Raw genomic sequence first — 17,669 nt, 5'->3', positions numbered from 1 at the left:
TTCATAACACATATTCCAGTCGTTGAAGTATTTACTATTTAACCATTGTTTGAGCTAACTCTTTACTTTCAGATAACCAGTTTAAGCATTTAGCCATCATTTTTATTCAACTATTTGACTATGTATTCATTAGGCCTTTAAGCTAATTGTTTAAGCAATTGATGTTATTTAACTAAGCAACGCTTTCTTTCAAACATTTAGCTTTTCACCAACCGTTTAAACAATGTATCAACTAAGTTTTGCTTTTTCACCGTTATTATTTCAAACATTTAATTTCAGATAGATGTTTCGACTTTCCTGCTAGCTCGTTTTGCAGTCCCAATTGTAACACAGTGTTCGAATGTTAGAGATGACTCAATATTTGGGTATATTTAATAAGTAATTTCTAGTTAGTTAGTCATTTATTCTTTAAATTCTTAGTTTTTAACCTTTCAAAATACCTCCAAGCACCTGTGCTTGAGGTTCAAGCACTGTTCTAATGCCACTGACAGAAAACTGAAAAGGTATCCGGTAAAACTGATTAAAGTCCCTAAAGTTCCTTACAATACATTTGGTAAATGAATTATGAAACAATAAATGAGTTATGTAGTAACAGAATAGGGACATCCTCCAGCTAACAGGTTGCATATTATTTTTAAGAGTCTAAAAGAAGGTTTGACAGTCGGCACAGAAAATGCCTTGACATATGAGCTCCTTGCTTAAACCTGTTATGTTCTTACAGAGGCTTAGGACTCCATGGCAGTGAGCGACACCGTCACAGTGCCTGTTCAAAAACACTCTCTGATCCTTGTTCAAAACACGAGGGATAAAGCAAAGAAACTGTTACTACTCTCAAAATAAACACCGTGCCACCAGTGCCTTTGTAATATGGCGTTGTATAAATAAATCATTAAACAATAGAGCATGTGACCATTGTACCCAAACATATGACAGTGACTTGTATTTGTTTTCAAAATGACACTGGGTAAATTCACTTCAGTGGAAACAAAAAAGGCCATGTTTGAAGTGTTTTCTTTAAACTTTTTCAGCTAAAAATAGGACCCGCATTGTTTACAGGGATGAATGGGCTATATTTGCTCCTGGCAGGGTGTTTCACACGTCCAAATTTAGAACGGAAACGATTACTCCACCAGAAAATAGTATTTGCCTCCAATCAACACCAATGCCCCTGGGCTCCCATTGTGAGCCATCGAGCTGCATGTCCTCTTTGTTTCATTGAGAATTTTTTCCCAGCTTCTCCAGCAGCCGGAGAGAGGGGGAGGAGGGGTGGAGCCACTCAAACACAAAGACTAATTTGTTTGTTAGTAAAGAGAAACTCTAGCACCCACTTCCTGATGAGGGCATTAATAAAATCAGGGTGCGTCTGGCCAGAGAAAGGGAGAGGGGGGGGAGGAAGAGATACTGAGACACCATTTACATTTAACATTCGCATTTACGCACCGTATGCGTTTCAAAAAAGTCTTCCGCTCACACGCATTCGGCTCAATTAACGTGTCCGTTCACACAAGACCGGACCCGCTGGAAACGCTGTAGTACCTATGCCGGGCATGTAAGTGGCGCTGCTGCCGCCACAAAATACACCAAAAGCAGCGAAGAAGACCCCGGAGCATGGTTGCCCTTCTGTTTATTCTCCGCGGTGGATGGCGTGTGCTCCTGCTGTAAATCTCTCCGGTAGTCCACCAGCAGATGCAAAAAACCCACCTCTCCGCCCTTCCAAGGGACGAGCAAACCATGCGGCAGAGTTTCCGTTAGATTTTTTTTTTTGCAGGCAAAGTATCAACGAAGCTTACATTATACAAATGTAATGCAGTATACAGACTGTTTAGCTTATGATGATCAGCAGCCCTATGAGCTCATTCTCTCAGTGTATCATCAGTAATACAGAGACACACACACATCATTTAAATAAGAGTTTTTAAATTAAATTACTGGTTAAGAATAAACATCTTAAAGTAAATAACAATAAACAATAGCCCTTAACCCTGAAAGGCCCCCGGTTTTAATTTTACAACATTACTTTAAGCTATCTTAAAAAAAGTCAGTAAATGTTTTTTTTTTTTAAAAGACTACATTTACATAGTCAAAAGGTCCTTTTGTTCAGCCTCACAATGCTATTGGGTAGTAAATGTGTTATAGGTCCTGCCCTCTGGCCATTACACGCCAGGGATTTTGGGCCCCATGAAAATATATCACATTGGGCCCCACCACCAGGCCACCAGGCCCAGGCCACGTCAATCAAGCACAATTGCTGTAACCACACCTCCAGAACCCAACCCACTCATTTATGCTTTAAATAACTCTACCTGTACAGGCTTGCATCTATCTTGTAGTCCAATACTAACTGCACAATATTTACTGACACTGAACTGTGAAAATATAACAATTATGGGGGGACAGGGCTGCTCAGTCTAGAGATTGGATCTGTTGGTCCTGGCACCAGGGACAACTGATTTAGTATGAATAGCTGCTAAAAATGTACCTGCATTTACTAAATGTCAGCTAAAAGAGGAGTGAAATTAAAAACCTGTATACTTAATGTCAGTTTACAAAAAAAAAAACATAACAATTATTATTTACAATGCATGGACTACGCTTAGCTAACAGACTCATTTCCACCACTCATAGACCACACCCACCTTTTCTTTGAAAAACTGGGTGACATACTGTCGCCCTTTAGTCCCTCTCTCTTGTCTTTCTCTCCTTTCTTTTCTCTTTTGAAAGGCTGACTTTGTGAGTCGTTGAGACATGGTTCACACGTAAGTACCCGCATCCCTGCTCCTAACATGCTCTCACTCTCTACTAGAAAGTGCCGGCGGTGCTGCACCGCTGGAGGCAGGACCAGACCATTACATAGAGGGGGTGTACAGAGGCTTTGGATAATTAACTTTTGGAAGAAAATAAGTTAAATGAATTGTAAGTTTAGTGAGTACATTATCAATATAACGCCCTATTAATGTTAATTCTTGATGAAAGATGAAAGGTCACTTAAACATTTTTTTCTTAATGTTCTAAAATTGTTTGGGCCCCCGTGGTGAGGATGTTTGGGGTGGACAATAGGGTGGCCAGGATTCAGCTGGGGATGGCCGTGGCCACTCCCAGCCACCCCCCAGCTCCGCCACTGCGAACCCCGCCCTCACAGATATTTTGACCCACACTTAGACCGTTTCTCTACAAGCAGGATATGAATGGATAGAAGTTAGTTTAAATAATATATCTCTGGAGTCCACCCCACAGTGCAGCGTCGAAGTGCGCATATTTTACGTACTACGTGATACAAAACATAACAGTGTCCTTTTTATTCGTTTGTCCTCTGGCATGGAATTGGAGATGGAATATAGCTGTTATCAAAAGCCTGACAATCTCAGAGTGATCCATCTAAAAGAGAAGACATAACATAGGGGTTACATGGGGAATACCGCAAAAATGAACAACAGGTTTATTGATCCATTTTTTGTTATCGATAGTCATGAACTTTCTCTTGTGTCATAATAGACTCTCCGTTAGTAAACGTTTACTCTGTGTAAAAGTTATTTCTGTGTGTAAAAGTGAGGTAACATGTGTAGATGAATAACAAACATTTATTCGTCCCACACATAGATGTATTTACATTTGTGTCTGTGATTTTATACTGAATGTAACATAACTGGAANGTGTGCCTTGGCAGTCTCAGACCTGTTAAAAATAAGAAAATTCATATAACTTCTCATCTTTGTTTTACTTTATGATAAACATCAGACAAAATGCAGAAATTGGTTAATTTATCTATTTAATTAAGTTACTTTTGGCCTAATTATTTTTTAGACAGAGTAGGCTTGTTTTATTATATTACAGTCACAGATAACTTTTCAAAGAGCTGTATAGGCAATAAGAAGTAAAAAGTGAAGCAGCCCTCTTTGGTCCTTATTAATACCCAGTTATTCTATCAAAGAAATAGCCAAGAAGAAGTCTTGATTCCATCTCTATCTATAACATTAGATTAAATTATTAGAAGAACTAGACTGTAGGAAAAACATTTTTGATGAAGCAGTGATGAGCAAATTCTGAATTTCAAAACATTTAAAATCAAAGCAAGGATACTGAACTGAGTAGAAGCAAGACATTAATCATAACTAAATCATGAAAAGCAGTTACATTTTAGGGAGTTACATAAAAAAAGATGTCTATATAGTTGGTTACTAAACCACTCAAATAAACAGAGAAATTGAGGGAGTTTAATAAGCTTGTCCAGAAACTGTTCGGAGACAAAATTGTAAAGTTATGACGTGTCTTACACAAAGTGTCATTTCATCAGTGTGAGAGCATGGAGTTAGGACTGGGTCTGAACTCCTGAATGTTAACTCTTGCTTTATTTGTCACTACATAGCTTCACACAGGGTACTATGCAGTTAACTGAGAATGTTCTCTGAAGATACCTTATCGCCATCTACAATTTAAATGGTGCTTTGTCATGGTGACCGTTAATGAAGGTGTTCGGCTTAAGTAAGCTATGTTATTTTGTTAGTGTGTGTTATCTGTATGGCCTTTTAAGAAGCAAATGTTTGTGTGATTTAGGTTTTTCATACACAGCGACGCCACACCACGAAATGCAAAATGGCCACATGGTCGTAGTAACCTTCAGCTCCGGTCCCTAAATTCATCCCCTGCTCTCTGGGTGTCTAACGTGGAGATTAAGGCAACGTGTGCTTCGTTCCTCCGACTGTTTCTGAATAAACTAAACTGCTTTGTGAAATGAGGTGATGCTCACAACCGTAAAGAAAATTCGCTTAAATGTGTTCACCTACTGACGGGCAGCTATACCACATGGTCCTCAGCTAATATGTGAGTAAATAGCACACAGAGGGGAGCTCCATGATCCCTGGGATTCTCGTAGTGAGTACCTATGTTCTAGTATAAAAAGTTTCCCACTTATGTTGCTAAAAGAAATACATTATAACTAGTTACTCTTCCTAAAGCATTCATCCAAATCCTGCTGTACAAGAGGTTAAGCTTGGCTACAAAAGACCCATTGTGTAGCATATTAAGGCATTCCCTGTTAGAAATCAACAAAATATAATAATAATAATAAAAAGGACTTACTCTCTCCATGTGTGGACCAGATGCAGATAGTGGACACAGACAGCATCAGACCCCAAAACAAGGTCGGGCTACCCATCAGTGTGTCAGATCTCATGTTCCTTAACATTATTCACCCCTCAAAAAAAATAAAAAATGCAGGGATAAAAAATAAAATACAATAAAGAAGGTTGTACACGTTGGCTTCTTTAAAAAAAAAAAAATGAAAAAGAGGAGCAATAAATGTTTGTAGCCCAAAAAGGCTACACCGTGGTAGCCTGCAAATGCGTGGCTTCCAGGATTTGCTCTAAAAGATATATATAAATAAATGTGTACACCACGTTATGACAGGGAATTCCTATGGAGAAAAAAAATACTAAAACAGTCTGCTATTTTTGCCAGTCACAGGGCACTTTGACGTCGGCTGGTATGGCACACACGCCAGTGATTTTCCTGGATAAATGATGGTAATCCCCATCTTCAGTCTCCATCTCTTGAAAACAGCAGTGCGCGTACAGTGCGATCAGGCCTGGTAATAACAATTTCAAAATGCCAGGCTAAATGTTATTATTGGCAGCCTTTAACACCATAATACATTTACGCCAGTGTCGCTCTCAATAATCCCCCGTGTGATTGAGTGTGTGAGGGGAGGTATGGGACAGAAAACACGTCCAGATCCACAGGGGTGGTGGCTGCGAGGTTGGAAAATGAATGAAAAACCTTTTTTTGCTTATGCCATTCAACCAGCACAAGGTCTCTATCGCCACCAAGCAGTCCTGGCTCGCGGTGAGAAGTCGCTTTTTAAACCAATTTTCCTGCTCCTCGGGTCGGACTTATTTCCGCCGTCAATCGGGATTTGCAGCTGAAAGAAAACAGCAGACTTGTGCCACGCAGGAGAATGGCTCTCCAGCTCTTCAGCTAGACGACCTCGGCTGGGGTGGGAGGGAGAATGTGTCCACAAGGAGTTGCCCTTTACGAGTGTTTCGTGTGTCGCCTTTATCCTCATAAAGGAGAGAAAACAAAAACTCCCGTAGCGTGTATATCAGGGGCTGAAATCCTCGCCCTCGGTGAACGCAGGCTGTGTCTCTGCTCCTCCGTGGAATCCTGCTGTAAACAAGAGTCGGCTCCTCACACAGAACGCTCAGTGCTACGGTAAGGTGGCCGGGAGGAGGCGGGAAAACCCGGACTGGATCCGGACCCGGGGATTCACAAATCTCTCTACACCTCCTACAAGACGTTCAGGGCCGCGTTGAAAAACAGCAACCCCGGGGGGTCTGGGGGGGAAACATCCTCGCCTGATGTTTTAATTCAGTTAAAACAAAAATAAATATATCAGCCATACAGTGTAGAAAAACTCAGTTACAAGCATTACAATTTACTTCAGTAATGTACAAAATTATGTGCATCAAAATGCTAACAAAATAACTTATTTAGCAGAATAGCCCATTTTACAATTAAATGTAAACTATTATTGGATTGTTGATCAGGATCATTTAGTAATGTTAGAAATAATATGTTGATTATAACCAAATTATTAATTTGATTCTAAAAAAGTATCAAGCAACTTAAATGTTCAAATAAGTGTAGTGGAGTAAAAGTATCATATTTGAGTAAAGTAGGCTACAAGAGAATCAAAATTGCAACAAAGGACAGAACTTGAGTAAAGGAAGCTTACTCCTCCAGCACTGTCTTCAAGCACCTGTAGGGGTGTTAGTTACTGGTAGTTTTATCCATTCCCAAGCTGTGTAAATGTAATACTTTATAGCCCTCTGTCAGAGGGAATGTATTATTATTTATATTATTTATTCTGCTGGAGAACCCTGGATGAATCCCCAACTATCAACCAGAGATGTTTCCGTATAAATCAATGGCCGCAATTATCAGACCAAAAGACAAGTTCTTAGTTGGTGGGAGAAGCTTGAAAGTGGATGTCTGTAAAGTTTTTCACAAATGTGTCTTATTTGAGTTTGTTTAAGTCACATGTCTGGGAAGCGGCATGCTGCACCACCCCCGCAAAACATTTCTCTTTTCCTTTTGTTTTTTCCTGAAATACTAGTTTTATAACTATAGGAGGCTCAGTCACTGGTACATTTGTATATTCAAAGCCATGTTAGGGAAACTTCCATCCTACATCTGCTCCCTGATCTCACGGCAAATTGTAAGTGGCTACTGCCTGAGATCGCATACTGTGGTTTTATTAAATGTGCCAACTGCTAGGACTGTCTTAAGGAAGATAGCTTTTAGATGCACAGCTCCACTGTCTTGGAACAGTCTGCAATTGAAATGGAAACTGAGCAATCTGGTGCCACTAAATTTTTTTAAAGCTCGGTTGGATGCTACTCAATCGGATGCTGTTGGTACCTGTTCATGTGGATAGTTATTGTAAATTGTAATCCCTGTAATGATTCTATATGATGTCCTTTTTGTTGTTCTGTTGTTTTATGTTTTTATGTTTCATGTGGAACCTACTTGAGCAGGTCTCCCTTGAAAAAGAGATCAATGATCTCAATGGGATACACCTGGATAAATAAAGGTTTGAAATGAAATGAAATAACTTGACACTTCCCAATCTGAGAAGGGGAAAAAATAACTCCTAAAAATGCAGTGCTCATTAACAGACATACTGAGTACCCTCCAGAGCTAATGAATTTGTCCCTGGTTTTACATAATGTGCTACTTTTAAACTAAGAAGTTTTGCCTCTAATGATGTATGTATTGTTCACAGTCAAAAATAGGGAGATGTTACATCCGGTCTTGCTGTAGCAAAGTTCATTGAGTTAAAATATCAAATTGTTGTTAAATGAAATCATCAAATGCAACCAGAGTATGCTATCTGAGATTACTTTCAAGACTGCTGACTGGATAACTTTGATTCCAAGAGACGTAAATGATTTGCTTTGTTCATAATGAATGTAAGAGTTCACCTTTCTAGTTGTTTGGTTGTCAACAAACAGTTTTATTAATCATATGAGCTTAGCTTTATCAACTTTATCTCAAAGAAAGCATGTGCAAGGTCATTATCAAAAAGAAACAAAAGTGCTCAAAGTATATGATATACAGTATATGGCCTTCGGTTCATTTAATAAAGTTTGTTGCACTTGATAAAGACATTTAATTTCACGCTGTATGTGTTGCCCTTCAGAAATAATCGATTAGTCCCTCTATTTGTCTTTTAGGCAACAGCAATGTCAGCAACCACCTATTTAGATTTTTTTACACAAAAATTGGGTTGGACTAACTTGACATTTAAAATGTGTTTCCATTAATACCATTCAAACCAAATGTGTGCATATCAGTTTTCACATCACATTAGATAGATTTATCTATCTAATACAAGATTGTCAGTAGACTGAATTGACACAAAGTAATATAGAGTATATGGAGAGATTTTATATCATAATCTTAACCTAATTATGTTAACTCCAACATTACAATTAATATAAAAAGTATAATTAAGATCATACTCTTTTACAACTTAGACAACTTTACAAACTGTTCCCTCTTATAGTATTACATTCAATGCTGTTTTTGATGTTTTTTATCTATAGAGGATACTTTCTTTTGTCAAGTACTATCCTTATAAAGATTACATATTAATTTCTTCTGATTTCTTATATTTATTCTTGACTGAAGTGAACATGACTAGGTTGAAACCTTCAGGAGCAGAAAGTCTTATTTTGTGCATTGGAGTTGTTCAATAGGTTGTCCTGTGAGGGGTTCAGAGTGAAATGTGACATGGAGTTCGAGGAGAGGACCGCCTTCAGGGTCCATTCATCCCAGACATGATGCGGCAGCACGGCGTCGCTTCTCAGGCTGTTTGATCTTGGGTGCAGGTTTGTGATGAAAAGTGGATTTAGAGACAATGGAGTTCAGTATTTAAATTCACATAAGTGTTTTTCGTATTCGGTAAACAGCTAAATCCTTTTTGTAACATATTTAAACGCACCTGAATTTGTAAAGTGTAGGTTTTCCCTTACCATTTTATTACGTGTTGATAATTGTAAACGAAAAGACGAAATTAAAGTGGTTTTATAATTGCATCATAATCAGAAGAAAAATTCAGCAATTCAAATGAATGAATAATTCTAACCATGGCCTTTTCGATAAAGTTCATATTCATTCAAACTAAATAAATATACTGATAGTTGTTTATTTCTTCACTTTCGTTACTACCAGAAAATGACAAACATCATTATAATAGTCCACTTAAAGTCATGTATGTATTTCCATAAGGCACTTAAAGCTTAAATAGGCTACATCTGATGTGTCTGTTAAGTACAAGATGGGAGTAGATGGTGAAAGGAGAGAATAAAAGCTACTTGAGAATTTTTTTATTTTAAGAAATTACTAATGACTTTATGTTGGGTTGGATTACACATTTGCTTTATAAACTCATGAAACAACAAGCGTTTTTTGAAATACTTGCGATATGTTTTCAGATTAAGCGAGAACATGGGGGAGTGTAAGAAACTAAATACATATCTCCTCTAAGTCAAAATGGACCTGAGTGACTGCTGGCTTTTAAAAAAAAAAAAAAATCTATATTGTATTCCTATTCCCTGTTAAAGGCAGTTCTTTGGAAACACCATCCCGTGCCATTCAGTGTGGTAAGGTCCATTTAGTGTTTAGTGAGCGCCCTCTGCTGACGCAAATGTGACATTGCACTTTTCATTTATAGTAAAATGATACTGAAACCAAAAGTAAAATCAGTGCTTCAAAAACAGGCAACTTCTTTCAGGGGGGTATAATTTAATGTTATAGGAAAACACAAATGCAAAAGTTGTGGCACTTGACACAACCCTGTATACAGTGATTAAGATAACAATAAGCTTATGTTTGTTTGTTCTTACGTTTACACACAAATGCACATTAAAAATACATCAGATTCAAAGATAATAAAACAGAGGTGGTTTTGTTATGAACACCTGCCATCAACAAAAACATCTGAAAAATATCACTTATATTTATGTAATTTGTTAGTAGTTCAATGCTAATCTCTTGAAAACATGATATCATTGTAAACACTTTTCCCAGCAGGCACATACTGGTGGACTTTTTTGTTTCTGAGGAACACACCTCAAGTATTGCATCACCAATGATGTTGCATTGCCCGTCAGTGCTTAATAAATGCAAATAGAAAAAACTCATAAAAAAGTACAACAATTAATTAAAATTTAAATAACACTGTCTGGGTTGAGATTAATTGACTGAAAAGGTTTGAGTGGAAGGGTCTACATTAAAAAAGTACAAAAATGTTTGTGTTACTAGTGATAAACAAACAAGGAAAATGCTATTTTTTGGGACAATATGGAAAAGTTTGACTTCTGAAATTAACACCAGAATCTTGAAGTCTGCGGATGTAGTCTTAAAGCTGTTCTGTCAAAAAAAAACAGCCAGCACGTATAAGCTGCCTCTTTGAAATACTCCCCACATAATGCTGTTCAGAACTTGGTGAATATAAAGCATTTACATCAGTATTAAAGGTGAAGTGTACAGTACATGTAAGATTGTGCGGAAATAGTCTGTGCTGAGAAGAATGTTGGTAGGAATTTTGCATAAAAAAAGGTTTAGGTATCCTTTGGCTGAGATTGTACTAACACTATAATTTTGTATTAAGGATGTTGTTCTTTTCCTCCAAAGGAACAGGTACTTCCTCCTCCTGTGCCTTTGTTTTCTCTTCAAACGCCCCCAGTAAATCCCAGGACTGAGGAATTAGTTTGTGATAAAAGCCTAACTGCACCAGCCAGGAAACTGCAATAACACCTGTCAAGGAGGCAAGCATGGCGAGAGTCCTGAAGGGAAAGTACTGTACGATGACACCGTCCACCTCCCTCCAGCCGGGGTACAGGATGACAGCGGGGATCCCCAGCAGCGGTTCCCCGCTCAGCGCACGTAGCAGCAGTCCCATTGAGAAGCCGCTGAAGGCTCCGTAACTGTTGGAAAAGCCGCAGTGCAGCACGCAAATGAGCTGCGGGAAGATGACGCAGTAGAGGAGGTCGCCGCTTACCAGCCAGAGGCCGAACACGCTGTCATCACCAAAGGCCAGGCCTGTTCCTGCCAGGCCAACCACCAGCACGCTGATACGGATCACCCAATGCAACTCCCGCTCCGAGGCCTGGAATAACACAGGAGAAAGGGACGAAAACCAAATGGAGTTCGTTCAATTGTATTGATGCTGAACCATGCACACACGCACAATCTCACACACACCTGCTTCCTCAAAGTCGTCTTGTATATGTTTTGTGTAAACATGGATGCTGAGGACAGCAGCACAGAGTCCATTGAGGACATAACTGCTGCGGCCACAGAGCCAATGCCTAACACTGACAACCAGGTGGGGGTGAGGTGCTGCAGGGCCAGAGGCAGGATCTTCCCCGCCTCCCCTCGCTCAAAAGGAGGGGGTAGACCATACGCTGTCTGGTTCCAGTCTTAGAGAAAAAAAGAGAGAAAAAAGGGGAGCAGATACAGTAGAGGAGGTAGAGAAAGACACAGTCAGGGTCGAGAGGAAAAGAATAATGGGAGGGGAAGAAGCTTTTAGGATTATGGTGAAAAAAAGCATTGGGGAGAAGGAAGCAAAATAATTGAAAGCAAGCTAATGTCCTACTATAATTAGTTTAATATGCTGAGAATAACCAGGAATTTCTTTACACACACATACCTTACTGTTAGATTTATTATGAATGATTGGCGTGTGTGCTCTGTGTGCACAGCTGAGTGAGCACATTCAGGTGTACCTGCAGTCGAAGCCACTGCTCCAATGATAACTGAGGGGATTCCCATAATAAAAACAGATCCAGCAGCAGCGAAGCAGGTGACCTGAGCCTGAGCAGAGGAGGCTGCGGAGAGGATCCTCTGGTATAGAGCTTGATAGGCCAGTCCGCCTAAAGCCTAAAACACACACAGATGCGCAAAAAACACAGGTTTAATCAGAGAACAACTCGGCAACACAAGCATCAGACAGACAGATGATTATGTTCTTCTAGATTAGAAGTCTACAGCACAGGCTCACTACAGGAATTCATATAACCACAGTGAACTAAGACTGAGAATACTATGTGTTCGATGGCTCTTTGTTTGCATTGTTTGGAACTTTTGAGTCTGTCTGCCATCAACAAAAATGGGCCTGAGTGTAAGGTACTGCAAAGCCAACTATTCTTTTCTTTTGCTTGTTTATTTGGTGTAATGCACTTTTGTGTACACTGGGTGGCAGTCACATGTAATGGGACTGCATTTATACAGGAAATAAAATGCAGTCAGGCATGTGGCATGCTGGGGGTGGTAACAATGATGATGTTACCTGAATGCAAAAAACGTTTGAAATATGAAAGCAATAAATTAAGGTAAAAACAGTCAAGGTAGACTATCATTTCACCTAGCCTAGTTGTTGTAGTGTTTTTTGTGCTACCCAGGTAAGAGTGCTTGTAAGCTACGTTTGCAGACAAAGCTGCACCTCATGGACTTTTTGGAATGCCACTACAGTAGTTTTAGTGCACATGTGCTTAACCTCCTATAAGAAGTACACATTGTCTAAAACAGGTCTTTTAATTACAACAATTTCCAGGTGACTTTGTACCTGACCTGGGGCCTCATTTATAAAGCCTTGCGTAGGATTGGCGTGGGAAGGTTGCTTACGTAGGACAAAGCAAATAAATACGCACCGACACTTTCCGATTCATAAAAGACTGCGTACCGGCAGAGGACTTGCGTATGGCACATCCTACGCCGGTTTCCCTTTATAAATCACAATCGACTCGAAACGCGGCGCAGCTTTTGCGGGCTTCACGTAACGCCCATATTTGCCTGTAAATAGTCAAACGCCCATTCATTCATTTTGACTGACTGCATGAAGAAGATCGCAGGAAATGACGACAGAGCAGCTAAAAAAGACATCTCACACCGTGTCAGGTTTTGGTTATTTTGGGGAGGTCGAGGTAAATCATATTGTTTGGTGGATGCAGTTTGAACCAGAGTAGCAGCATGGAGGTTGGATCGTCACCAAAATAAATAAATAAGTGGTCCGAAAAAGTTTAATGACAAAATAAATACACATAGCCTTCCTCAGGCAGTGTGTTTGTACCGGGGACAGGAGACACCCCCTTGATGAGAAACTGTAAGAAATGATCGGGGAATCCCTCCGGAGTGGATTCATGACGACTGGATCTGAATTATTTGTTTGTATTTGGTGGTTTGTGTTCCAGCTGTTGATCAACAACTATAGCTGTGTCCCAATTCAGAGGCTGGGTCCTCCTGAGGACCNAAGAACACCATATGTGGTAAATTGTACAGCTAATATAACACAACACATTAGTTGTATTTCCTTTAACTGGTGGATTATGGATATATAGTTGCTGATCGACAGCTGGAACACAAACCACAAAATAAAAAAAAATTATTCAGATCCAGTCGTCATGACTCCACTCCGGAGGGCCGATCATTTCTTACAGTTTCTCATCAAGGGGGGGGGTGTCTCCTGTCCCCGGTACAAGCACACTGCCTGAGGAAGGCTAGGCTATGTGTATTTCTTTTGTCATTAACCTTTTTCGGACCACTTATTTATTTATTTTGGTGACGATCCAACCTCCATGCTGCTACTCTGGTTCAAACTGNTGACGCCGTTTTGCATTTCTATAGGTTGTATAGATACGAGCATGGTTTGATATACTATCATGTTTAATCATGTTTTATGCAGTTCGCCAATAGCCTACTTGATAAGTCGCTCGTAAAAAAGTAGGCTATTGGCGAACTGCATAAAACATGATTAAACATGATAGTATATCAAACCATGCTCGTATCTATACAACCTATAGAAATGCAAAACGGCGTCAGTTTTAAGTAATTCTGTCCTCCTGTTTACCGCATCATTTATGAGAATACATTTCTTAACAAGAGAACATAATCGAGGGGTGATCAATAACATATCCGTATTTATTTATTTCTCCAAGTTATGTTTTTGTGTGCACTGAGGAGCTATTAGACTATTTTTCAATAGTCTAATACAGGGGTTCCCAAAGTGTGAGGCGCGCCTCCCCTGGGGGGCGCCAGAGAGCTTCAAGGGAGGCGCAGCCGCCAAAAAACTAAAAAGAGAAACAGTGAAATCTAGCTAGTTAACTTCAGCTAAATGTATGCGAGCAGCAAAATATGGATAGATTTTTTAGTGAAGTTACCTAAAGTGAGAGAGGAGACAGCGTCTGTCAGAAAACGGAGGAAGTATGACAATGATTATTTGAAGCTAGGATTTTCATGGACCGGTCCTGATGACACTCCACTGCCACAGTGTGTTACTTATCTGCAACGAGGTGCTAGCTAATGACAGTATGAGACCATGTAAACTCCGGCGTCATATTGAGATGAAACACCCCATGTTTGGTGACCAAGCCACAGGAGTTTTTTGACCGGAAGCTCAAGGAATTGCAGTCACAGAAAAATTTCATTGACACATTTAGCACTGTGAATACAAAGGCAACCGAAGCATCATACCGAGTGGCGTTACGGATAGCTAAGGCAGGTAAACCTCACAACATTGGTGAAACGTTACTCCTCCCTGTTGCTAAAGACATCTCCGTCTCAACTATTTATCTCCGAGTGCGACGTATGAGGAAGCTGCCATCCTTAACCTGAACATGTTTAAAACATAAAGATAAAGAGGTTTAAAAAAGCTATTGTTTAATTTTTTAAGGAGCTGACGCTCAGCCAATCAAAAAATAGAAAGGTAGCAAAAACAGAGCATTTTCTCTGACTGGACCTCTTCGAAATGCAATTGAATACCCCTGCATTATAGCAACAACAACAATAATAATAATAGCAATAATTATTGGGAGGGGGGGTGCAGCTGTGATTATGTTCTCTGAGGGGAGGCTCACCTTCCCACACTTTGGGAACCCCTGGTTTAAATGACAAAAAGGAAAATGATATCCCTCTGTTGGAGGGGCAAAGGAGGCTGGTGGAATTTTTTTCGCCGCCAGCAAAGCCGGTTCCTGTGAATGAAAAAAGTGTACTGCCAGCGAGCCTTGCCGTTGGCTCTCAGCCCAAGCCTGAGTTGCCGCCATCCTATTCTCCGCCAGCATCCCCCGCCCGTGCAGGTGCCCCGGAGCCAGAGTTGTCGTCATCTAGCCTCCAGCCCCATCCAGAGCCTACGCCATCTGACAATGTCACTTCTACACCCGTAAGCCACGAAGAGAAACCGGTCAGCCACAACAAAAGGAAGTTTGTTGGAACCTGGAAAATGAAGCTCCCGTGGGTGTGCTATAACAAACAAAGTGATCAAATGTATTGCACACTATGTGTAAGGGGAAAAAAGCACAACGTGTTCACCGCGGGGACGTCCAACTTCAGGGTGAAGACTAAAGAGATGCACATAAAGGGGGTGGATCACAAAGCAGTGCAGGAGGCAACAACAACAACTCTCTTAATACCAAACTAACACAAAACGACAATATTTAGAAAAAAAAAATGGAACCAGACTCCTTGATAAGATTAAAAAACTTCTATCCTAAAAACTAAACAAGAATTCGACACTACCGGTATTAGTCGTTATAATTTTATTATTTTGCCGAACCGTTATAAAGTCAACTAACATTACTTAGGTCTTCATATCTGCTAAAAAAAAAAAATTAACGTAATGTCTTTTATTTCTTGAAAATAGTTGTATAAAGATTAAAAAACTCTGTCAGACAATATATACGTTGTGTGTTAAAACTAACGTGGCAATGAAAAATATATGACAGAGAATGTGTGTGTTATCTGTTATCATTGCATTGCAAACAATGTAATGTATACATGGACATATTTTAGCCGGCGACGGCCCGTCCCTGTGACGAGGAACGTTACAGGAACCTTTACGCCGCCCACAAAGAAGTGAGATTGACAAAGGTCCGAGACAATCTTCAGTTTGACAAGTTACCCACAGAAGCTTACGTCTAAGAGTAGTTGCAGCTCTAAAAGACGACAATAAGACCGGGACGGAACGCAAATACGCCTAAAACCTTGCCGACTTAGGTTCAGGCGTGCCGTGTCAACGAGTAACCTCTACTGGCTCTAACGTCGGTCCTTCGAAACACCAAAGTCATCCCTTCGGTCGTACAACACATAGGTACTAGACAGTGGTTGAGGACCCTTCCGTAAAAACGGACATCAAACGTACCTGGTCGAAGAATTTTCACTGGTGAGACGCGACGTCCACAGGTACAGTTGCTATCCGAAGGGCAATGCGGCGACCCGGTGTTCACTAGGTCCTACCAGACGACGAGTAGCGCAGGTTCTAGCACGTGCAAAGTCAACAACAGGGTACCCGTCTGTGGCACCCAGTTTCTACGGCCTCTTCGCCTTTTACTCTGGCTACAGCCCCCTTTTGCTAGAAGTTATAGACCCTTATCTCCCCACAGCTCCTCGCGACGGAATGTTGGTAGGTGCCGGAACGGCGTAGCCGGGACCCACCGGAAAAGAAAAGAGGGAATTATGTAGAGCGGCAACAAGAGGCGTTACCAACCGGTCCCTTAAGAAACCCTTAAAACCCAGGCGGAAGTAGAGGTAGACGTGCGAGTGCTCGCGTAGCTAAGTCAACTCAATGTCGTCCGACTTTAAACGCTTCCTTTCCTGAAATCGACCTTACGGAACGAGTCCGTGCGATACCAGGGGCTTATACCAGCGGTGTCCGTCCTGACACTACCGCTATTTGAGTATCCAGTTTGTCAACGGAAACGATCCACAAGCCGGTAGCACAGTACGTAATTAAGTCGCAGGACGACTTTGGAGAGGCGGATTTCGCGCGTAACAAGACCACATCTCCGTTGTAACCGGAGCGGCTTCAGTCGGTCGCCTGCCGTACCTAACTGAACCGAGTGCAGTAGACACTAGGTCACTACTGTACGTAAAGGAAATTCGCGACGAACAACCTCTTCAAGGTAATCTCAACGACGGTGGCAGGAGATCACGACCCTCCCTACCATAACGGTGTCGTCGGGACGACCCGTGTGTTCAAATCGAAACACACGACGTGGCTACCGACCCAAAAGGGAAAAATTTTGAGCGGTTGCTGGGGATAAAAAGAAGAAGGTCAGTATTCGAGTCGACTGGGGTAGACATGTCTGCGGTCAATGCAGCAAGTCCAGCTACAACATAAAAACGGTTGACGGGGGGGAGGAATTACGGCAAACGCAACTGTCCATCGTCGCAGCGTACGTCATAGAAACACAACGTGTTCAATCCACCCAAAGATTCAGTGGCAGTAAATATCCAATTGTACACGTTCCTTCTGAGCAAGAGGTGGCTTTACAGGCACCAGAGCAGTCAGTACTCGGGGGAACTTACCAATTCAAAAAAATTGAAACGTTAAATTTAGGTGGAAGTCGTGGTAGACAAATACCGGCGTGACGTTACAAAGGTCGGTGATACAGCAACCACTCAGTATGACGCCGCAAGAGACTTTGTACGCGTCAAAGACGGGTTCAAAGTGTAGGGACGTCTTACGTGTCAAGCAAGTTCCAAAACAAAAACACACGACGTCGTTGTCAATAAAACGGTCCATTATATGCAAGGAGAACCGGCGGTTAATGGCGGAAACTAGACCGTGTCTGCGTAAGCTATTGCCGTGTAACTTGCAACAAAGAAGCCATTTACCG

The 17,669-nt window shown here is 40.9% G+C and overlaps 2 protein-coding genes across 3 annotated transcripts in view; both read right to left on the bottom strand.

Annotated features, from left to right (window-relative positions):
- Positions 1-6,154, bottom strand: part of igf1ra (insulin-like growth factor 1a receptor) — an 88,759-nt gene extending 82,605 nt beyond the window's left edge. The window contains exon 1 of the mRNA XM_010784875.1: positions 5,077-6,154. Within this exon, the coding sequence (XP_010783177.1) occupies positions 5,077-5,182 (106 nt within the window). The 5' untranslated portion in view covers positions 5,183-6,154. The remainder of the gene's footprint in view (positions 1-5,076) is intronic.
- Positions 6,155-9,784: 3,630 nt separating this feature from the next.
- The window catches only part of LOC104957248 (high-affinity choline transporter 1-like), a 13,576-nt gene continuing 5,691 nt past the window's right edge, over positions 9,785-17,669 (bottom strand). For both annotated transcript variants that reach the window (XM_010784855.1, XM_010784853.1), the window contains 3 exons: positions 11,787-11,940; positions 11,263-11,480; positions 9,785-11,167 (listed from right to left, as the gene is read on the bottom strand). In XM_010784855.1, the coding sequence (XP_010783157.1) occupies positions 10,652-11,167; positions 11,263-11,480; positions 11,787-11,940 (888 nt within the window). In that variant the 3' untranslated portion in view covers positions 9,785-10,651. The remainder of the gene's footprint in view (positions 11,168-11,262; positions 11,481-11,786; positions 11,941-17,669) is intronic.

The sequence above is a fragment of the Notothenia coriiceps genome, unplaced genomic scaffold (assembly GCF_000735185.1).
Source record: "Notothenia coriiceps isolate Sejong01 unplaced genomic scaffold, NC01 NC01_scaffold00026612, whole genome shotgun sequence".
In the NCBI taxonomy this organism is placed as follows: Eukaryota; Metazoa; Chordata; class Actinopteri; order Perciformes; family Nototheniidae; genus Notothenia; species Notothenia coriiceps.
Note: the sequence above shows the minus strand (reverse complement) of the source record. Positions and strands in the feature narration are given on the sequence as shown.